The sequence below is a fragment of the Phialemonium atrogriseum genome (assembly GCF_030411735.1).
Source record: "Phialemonium atrogriseum strain 8032-3 unplaced genomic scaffold QBC33scaffold_2, whole genome shotgun sequence".
Taxonomy (NCBI): Eukaryota; Fungi; Ascomycota; class Sordariomycetes; order Cephalothecales; family Cephalothecaceae; genus Phialemonium; species Phialemonium atrogriseum.
Window position 1 is genome coordinate 676,421 of NW_026848139.1, and position 8,289 is coordinate 684,709.

Below are 8,289 nucleotides of genomic sequence, written 5' to 3' on the forward strand. Positions count from 1 at the left end.
GTGCGATGGCGCCGACAATCGCCAGCCCTCTATCCCTCGGCCCTTTCAAGAACCATTAAACATCGGCGCCTAGGCAGGGAATTGTGACGGATGAAACACATGGCTCGTCTTTCCGATAGAGTGTGGCGCCCTCTGTGGGTGCTGGCAGCACTGTTCGCCGGAAGTAACGGTCAACTATCAGCAGGGCCATTGGATCTGGGTACAGAAGTATGCGCATGGAGTTCCCGAGGCCCCTTATTCCCGCTCCACAACAGCAGCTGTCCCCTCCCCATCGACGACGACGAGGTGGAGGACGGGGCCAGCTGGGCGCCGTGGAGCTACCCGCCGACCTGCGTCGAGTTCCAGGCGAGGAACCGCCCCGCGGGACGGTCCAATGACGCGGTCAAGTACTGCGTCTTCACGTCCGTTCCCTTCCGGGGCGGGCACGGGATCAGCCTCATCACCACGCCCGAGCTGGCCTCGAGCTTGTCGGTCGGGCTGGACGACTCGGTCGTGCCGCCCGCGATCAGGGACCACCCGGCCAGCTACCTCTCGCCCCTGGCCGACGAGGCTCTGTTCGAGGTCAAGGAGCTGCCGAACCGGGGACTGGGCTCCGTGGCGAAGCACCGGATCCGGCAATGGGACACCATCCTGGTCGGCTTCCCGGCCATCCTTGCCCAGATGGACTTCATGGACGTGCTGAGCCCGGAACAGATCCGGGACGTGCTGGCCCCCGCCATCGGCCAGTTGCCTGAGGAACAGCGGGAGGAGATCCTGTCGCTGGCTCGCAGCACCGGAGGAGGGATCATCCAGGATATTCTGCAGACGAATATCTTTGGCGTCGAGATAGAGGGCGTCATGCACATGGCGTTGATCCCCGAAGCATCGGTAGGTTGAGAGGCGATGAGACCGTGTAGCCTGCATTCACCGATTATACTAACAATGGGTCTGGTATTAGAGGACAAATCATGGGTGCCGGCCAAAGTAAGAGGAGCCACTACCTCCACAGAACACCAGAACCTGACCTGTTTTTCTAGCGCTTTCTGGAGATTTAACGAGCACACTCTGGCAATGGAAATGATTGCATTTAGAGACATTAACCGTGGGGAGGAAATCACCTTCAGCTGTAAGGCCCCTTGCCCCTGATCGGTTTTGAACGCACTGGGCTTGATGCATGGTTACTCACTGCACAGACACCCCTCTCGGCCTGACTTACGAAGGACGCAAGAATGTCCTGGGCGACTGGGGATTTGAGTGCAAATGCCCCCTCTGCACCTCGTCGCGGAAGGAAGTGAAGCTCTCGGACGAGCGCAGGGACAGGATCCACGACATCCACGGCATCCTCGCCCAGGAAGAGGGCATCAGCGGCAAGAAGGTTGCCAATCTCGCCGACGAGTTAATGAAGCTCCTTGACCAGGAGTCGCTGTGGCCGCAGCTGGTCGTGTACTACGAAGTCATCGCCCGGGCCTACATGGAGGCCAGGGACCTTGAGAAGGCCACCAAGTACGCCGATATGTGCGAGAAAGAGTGGATCAAGTATGGTGGTCGTGAACACGAGAATGTCGACGGGGTGCAGCAGCTTTGGCGGGATCTAGAGATGGCGAGGTTGGCGGAGTAGCCATCACATATTCAACGAACTCTAATTATACTCTCGCCACCTGCCGTCCAAGGGCGGCCGGGCAGCGAGAGAGCTAGAGAAGCGGGCCGCAAGGGAGGTTTGCAGACCGGGAATGAGTGATGCATGCCTTTAATGATGCATTTAATATTGCAATCTGGACGGGTGTATCTATATAGGAAGGAGGCAGCAAGGAGAGTATTTCACAAAGGCTAAGGAACCTCGATCTCAAATTATGTTATCTGCACAATGTAATGCCGAAGCAATGTGGAAAGAATGAATGCATTGTTCTGGATTGAGGGTGAAAAACGACGGTGGAAATATTTGGTGAAAAAAATAAAAAAATAAAAATTGTAGCGATAGCAGCAGGGTTCGAACCTGCGAGGCCGAAGCCATGAGATAGAGAAGAGTAGATTCAAATCTCACCCATTAACCACTCTGGCATGCTACCCGATAGGTAGGTTGCCGGGAAGGGCCGTTATCTTTCCTGATTAACCAACTCATCATTTTTAGCTCATGATTAGTCATCAACTAGTCCGAGATGCTTGGCTTTCCCAACTCAATCAACAGATTAAAGGGTCGAGTGTGCAAGGTCTCCGTTTGTTTTCAACTGGCGCCATATATTGTCCGGGGATAGACATCGGTCGGCGGTATAACTATAGTCCCATTTTCCTTGAAACCTGATAATCAAGGCTTGTCTACTCGGCGCTTTGCATTCCTCCTTCTCCTACACTGCTGTGCACTGCCTGTAGTTCTCATCAAAAATGAATTTCCCCTACTTTCCGCCACTAATTACTCTCTAGCCCCTTGTGCCACATATTCCCCCCTACCCTTGCGAAGGCATGGCGGAACGCTTTCGCACAGTGACCTCCTCGCTCGGAACGTTTATTAACATCGGGGTCTCCAAAAAATCGGAATGTAATGATTTATTATTGCATCACTGGCATCAAGTGACCGGCCAGCTGATCCTATCATGAGTATATCCAAGGTTCGCTAGCTGCTTGCAACTACAAAGTATGGACGGCTCTGGTGTCTAGGGGTGCCCACCCATGGAGGCAGGAGGAATACCGTCGATCACACTGCTTAGGATTAGTCGATACACGTTGTTTAGTATCTGACCAGCTGCTGTAAAATCTCTGCTATCATAGATTCAAGAATGCCATGTTCACATGATTCTATACCCAGGACTTTGGAACATCCAACACGCTGGACAAGCAGTCGTGCCTACCTCTCGAGCTCGTCGAGGTCCCCTGTGATATACACGCCACGGAGAATAACTGCATCTGGAAGAAGAGCGCCGAGAGCTGCGGCCCTGGTTATAGCAGCCACTGCAAGTGCCTTAGCACTTGATTGGGTTATTGGCCAACATTGGTATGCACGTATGGGTTTGGAGTATGCGATGGGGCCGCTGTAGCAGCATTTCTGTTGGGATTTGGATTCTGCGACAGAGTTTCATTGGCATTCCCGGAATCAATCCTTCGCTTGATTGTTTATTTGGTTAACTGGCGAGAGAAAAGGGGGAAATGCACGCCCGTTGAATAGGCCCATCCGTTTTCTGCCGTGCCGTAATTAGATGGCGTCTTGACGTTGCCATGTCATTCTTTGGGGAGACAATAATTGGATCCTCCCTTTACCATACTATTGGCTCGAGTTCTTTCATTCGGCATATCAGCTGGCCAATCTGTCAATGAGTCAAGGCCCCAGGGCAAGGCTCATGTAGCGAACGTGATTGTAGTTCGTCTAGTCTGTCCGCGTCTCTACTTTGCACGCTCACAGAAGACGAATAATCGTGTCATTAACGGGCGTCTTCCATTTCCCACACGCCCACCACTACCGGCAGCCGAGCTCGGATTCTAAACCCAAGGCAGCAAAGGGCCTCGATCCATCGGGCTCCCCGTCGTCGTCCAGTTGAGAGCCGAGATCTCGAGCTGCCCACCCGTGGAATTCGCCGGGAGCGAACACGACGTGACGGTCGAGTCGGCCTGGGTCGTCGTCTTGCACAGGTCCTCGGGGAACTCTCCGGCCGCCGTCGCGCTGAAGACGAGACTGTACATTGCATCAGCTAGTTAGTTATGCGGGTGGCGCGGAGGAAGGGGAAGAGGCCGGAGTTTGCGGGGCGGCAACATACGCGTGGTAGGGGTCCCTGTCATCGCAGTTCCACTGCAACTGGAAGCCAATCTTGTTGGTGGTGCGATCGTACAGGTACTGGCAGGACAGCAGCTGCCATGGCAAGGAGTGGGCCCCGCCGCCGCATTCGTGCCAGGCGCCGTCGGCCAGAACGGGGATGTTGCTGATTCCGTACTCGTCGCCGGGCCCGGGGTTGAAGATGGTGAAGGAGCCCTGAGCCTGGTCGTCCTCGAGCGACTCGATGTGGTACTCTTTCAGGACCATGGATGTGTTGTTCATCGAGTGGATCGTGCAGCTGTGCGTGTAGGACGTGTGCGGGATGATCTTGGGCACGTCATCCGACCGGTAGCCGGGCACGTTTGTCGCCGGAAGGCTGCACGTGTACTTCGCAGGACTGCTGTCTATTGAACCGTCGTATGGCGCGGCATTTGTGCAATTTAGTCCCGAAACAGCATATCCGAGTCCGCTGAAGATGCTTCTAGAAAGGTGAGATGACCTTTAGCAAGTACATCGGGGGTTATGCAGGTGGCACGCAATGTAATTGATGAGAACTGTGCGAATTCCGTTCCTCGGGAGCCCCGGATTCCTGCGAGCCCGTGGCCGGAAGGGGGGGGAAGGTGGACTTACGGTGAAACGATATGGGTCTCGTCCGTGTCGTTGTCAAGGCATCTCCACGTCTGCTGAACACCGAGCAGCGAATAGTCCCTGTCGAATAGGATCTTGGTGCCCGAAACACCGCCTTCGGCAATCTCCCCAGAACTTTCTTCAGGACCGCAGTCAAGCCAAACAGCCTTGTGGAAAGAGCCTCGCGTCTCCGACTCGTTGGCACTTGTGGCGCATGGGAGCTTGTTCCCATTTGACAAGTTCGTCAGGTTGAAGGAAAGGGATGGTTCCTCGGCTGCGTGGTCGTAAACGAGGTCGTTGATTTCCCACGTCGGGTAATAGGATCGCTCCACGCAGTGCTCCGGATACTCGTATGGTATCCTGGGCGTCCATGGCTCGTATGGATTGATGTTCAGGGGCGAAAACAGCTGCGCCCTGATCTCCGTGTTTCCATATAGACAGAAGTAATCCGTGTCGGTCCCGCAGCCTAGCGCCATGGGTATGGCAGCAGTTCCATTGCCGGAGAATTTGATCCTGGGCAGCAGCGTTAATACACGCTTGTTGGGGTTCGCGCACTGGAGATGCCCGGAGCTGGGAACAGGAGATGACAATAGGAGGGCACTTGCGTTGGAGCGTTATCGCAGGTCCAACTTTCTCTGAGCCCCAAGACTTGGGCAGTCAAGTCGAAGCTGAATTGCGCATTGGGGATGCTGCAATTGTACCACTGGATGTCGTTGCCAGTCACGGTGAGATTGATGTCGGTGACGAGGCAATCGAATGTCTCGTTTGTTGCGAGATTGTACGCCCCAAACCCAGCATCTCCGTGCGTGCCCCCGGTCGAGTAATTGTGCAGCGTGTATCTCGGGTCGTAGATATACCAGCGGGGCTCTGTGAGCGAGAGCTGTTTGCAATCAATGTCCGATCCCGACGGATCATCGTATTGGCGGGGGAGATTGCGGCCCGAGGTGGCAGCGACAAGAGGAAGCCATAGAAGCATGAACCATGCGAGATGCATCCTTCTTCCAGGCGTAGTGAGCATGGCCATTCACATTCACATAACCAGGAGCCTTGAAGAAAACGGGTAAGTAAGGAGTTGGAGTAGTAGTACGCAGCACAGTCAAGTAAGATATAATAGCACTACTTGTCCAGACTTCAACCCGCCAAGATCGCGGCGGCTAAAGCAAGCACTTCCACCGAGAACTGCCATATTATTTGGATATTGCACTATGCAGCGAGCTTCGAGTTTCTCGGTCCCCGGTCTACCGAAACGCGGAGAAATCCCCGCCCACGATAAGAAAATGTACGAGTTGACATATTAGCCGTCGAATCCCAGCTCTCAAGAACCGTCACACGAGCCATCATCTGAGCGAACAGATTAGTTGCGCATTCTATTCTGCAGCAATAAAGCTGCGTCTGCCAGTCTCGCACCCGGGCTCCATGGCCGCGGCCCATGTCCCTGTTCGAGCGACACCATGGTCCACACAGCAGCCCCCGGCTCGGGTCCAGATCTCCAAGAACACTGATAGTTGGGACTGGGGATCCCATTTCAATGCGATGTTGATGCGCCATCCATTTTATTTCCTGGGTGAGTAAGAGACATGTCCTTATACAAACGGTCAAGTTCGTATTACAATTACTGAAAAACACTTGCTAGCAAATTAATGTACCAGGGGCGGAGCGAGAAAGCCAGCATGCACCGGATCAAGACCTACTAAGAATACTTAGCTGGAATGGATATTTACCAGGTCGTTTTCTCTGCGACACGAAAGCATTTTCCAGGGTTTAAGTTGCGGCTGCTTCCTTCTACTGCCTCATTATTATGATGTTAATGATATGGTTTCAGCTTCTAAACCCCATTCTCACCCATGGAGGACTTTGTTTGTCTACAAAAGGGGACTCTTTCTCACGCCTCCTTCTCGCATTCGCATTCAAGCCTGATGCCCCACTGGGCGAGATGGTGGATTGTCGCCTGCGTCTACCTGAGTTTCTTTCATTGCGCTGCAAGCAAACGCGCCCTCTCCAGCGCCACCCTAGAAACACCCTTGCCAGCGCCAAAATAAGAGTAGATCGATTAACTCAAGAGTCAGTTGCAGCCTTCATCCACAGCTGGTCTGGTCACATCTCCTTCTTGAATCAGGGAACAAGAAACGGTGGGTCCAGGGTGTTGGATCATACAACCTAGGTAGTCATGATCAAAGAGCCCAAGTTTGTGGTGACCCTCTCTAGAGTTGCCTAGAAGAACCCGGTACAAAGGGCCAACGTTTGCTATCCAGTTATCCAAGCCAGCAGCACGGCTAGCTGCTGTTTGTCTCTCTAACCTGGAACATCAAAAACAAATAACGGCGCCAAGGTTCCACGTCGAGATAGGATTGACAGGCCTGACAGCCATGGGAAGCAGTGGTGCTTAAAGAAGATTCAACACATGAGATGGAACGTGCCTAGCGCTGGGAGTCTGTGTGTCACACAATGCGATATGCGATGAACAAAGGTTAGCACTTCCGTTGCCCTGCTGACTTTGAATTTCTTCCAACCTAGGCCTCAGGCCTTCTTCGAACGGATGGAAAGTGCTGGGAGCAACCTGGGCCAAGTCTTGGAGTATTTCTATCCCGGCGGATTGCCATCATCTTGCACCACAACTCTTAAGCCGCCCACACCCTTCTCATCTGCAACAACTCCGTCCCTTACTACCAAGAGGCCCTCGGTTCTTCAGCCACTTGTTCTGCATCTAGGTAAGTCAATACCTCCTCGGTCCCAAACAAATCCCTTACTACTGGAAGTTCGCTAACCTTCCCCTGCTTGTCAAGTCGCATACTTGGTTCACTTCCACTTCCCATCCGCCCCGGCCTCGCTTTTCTTGCCATACGGCTCTGGCCCCTGTTGAGCAACGATGGATCCTCCCTCAAATCCGCTCCGCGGATTTTTGAACAGAAAAACTCCGACTCTTACGTGCGCTATCAACCGAGGTACCACCAGTGTCAACCCGGATTGGCCGGAATTGGGAACGATCAGCCGATGGACAGACTTCACTCAGAAGAACATCGAGGATGCTTATGGACACATCCTAAACAGGGATATGGGATCCCTTTCACCGCCATCTCTGACCGAGCAGCTTGACGAAGGCGAACTGGAGCTCAGAACGCAGCGCGACTTTCAGGACTTGGTTGACCGCAACATCAAAGTCCTTCAAGACGCCTTGGTGGAAGGAAAGGACAGGCTCGGGGCCTACGCTGGAGCGACTCTGAAACAGGGCTGCAGGGAGCACCCGGTGCGATCCAACAACGGTGGTTTATCCTGGCCCGACCACTCGATTTACCTGGACGAGTCCCCACCCATCATCCTTGTCATTGGGCTATGTAAGCCAAGTACCAAATGGTGTCCAGACAACCTCGTGGACGACCCCACAGCCAATACGCTATGCCCCTTACGACAACTTGCTATGTTCTGCTGCAAACGCGATACACGGTATGGATATATCCAGACCGACAAGGTGCTGGTTGCTTGTCGCTTTTCCCTCGCCGAATGCGGTATCAAATATGACGTTGAGTACATGCCTATCCCATGGGGCAGGGAAGGCCCTGCAGACCTTACTGCAGACCTTGCGATATGGTGGTTGGCTGTGATGGGGCTAAACGCCCGACACCGAGCCATTGTCCCAGGCCAACAAATGCGCCGAATAATTGAGTGGGACCCGGCTGTTAACCTGGGAGGTTCGATACAACAACACCATATTTCGAACCGTCTGATGAGCACGTCCCCTCTCGGCAACATCGCCATTGGGATTTTCAGCCTTGTCTAGACATTTGGTCCGGATCCAAAGATGGCTGGGCGATGGCTGGGCGTTGGGCGAGGGAAGCTGGCGGTTCCGATGCAAGGACGTTGGGAGGGTTTCGTCGTCTTGGGGGGGGGGGGGGGGCCCCCCGGCCCCCCCCCCCGGGGGGGGGGGCGGGGGGCGGCGCGGGGCGGGG

The 8,289-nt window shown here is 54.2% G+C and overlaps 3 protein-coding genes and 1 non-coding gene across 4 annotated transcripts; 2 read left to right on the forward strand and 2 right to left on the reverse strand.

Annotated features, from left to right (window-relative positions):
* Positions 1-99: 99 nt before the first annotated feature.
* Positions 100-1,597, forward strand: QBC33DRAFT_511009 (SET domain-containing protein; the record flags this gene model as incomplete). The annotated part of the gene is made up of 4 exons (XM_060425807.1): positions 100-867; positions 938-963; positions 1,017-1,105; positions 1,173-1,597. The coding sequence occupies 4 exons, from the start codon at positions 100-102 to the stop codon at positions 1,595-1,597; spliced, it is 1,308 nt and encodes a 435-aa protein (XP_060287708.1).
* A 354-nt stretch (positions 1,598-1,951) lies between these two features.
* QBC33DRAFT_t20 lies at positions 1,952-2,045 on the reverse strand. The gene has a single exon. It is a non-coding gene; the product is annotated as a tRNA-Ser (tRNA).
* A 1,402-nt stretch (positions 2,046-3,447) lies between these two features.
* On the reverse strand, positions 3,448-5,339 carry QBC33DRAFT_591876 (uncharacterized protein; the record flags this gene model as incomplete). Its single annotated transcript, XM_060431663.1, has 4 exons — positions 3,448-3,640; positions 3,723-4,199; positions 4,349-4,858; positions 4,951-5,339. 4 exons carry the CDS (start codon positions 5,337-5,339, stop codon positions 3,448-3,450), a joined length of 1,569 nt encoding a protein of 522 aa, XP_060287709.1.
* A 1,872-nt stretch (positions 5,340-7,211) lies between these two features.
* On the forward strand, positions 7,212-7,949 carry QBC33DRAFT_615726 (uncharacterized protein; the record flags this gene model as incomplete). The annotated part of the gene is made up of 2 exons (XM_060432639.1): positions 7,212-7,677; positions 7,892-7,949. The coding sequence occupies 2 exons, from the start codon at positions 7,212-7,214 to the stop codon at positions 7,942-7,944; spliced, it is 519 nt and encodes a 172-aa protein (XP_060287710.1). The 3' UTR covers positions 7,945-7,949.
* Between the last annotated feature and the right edge of the window lie 340 nt (positions 7,950-8,289).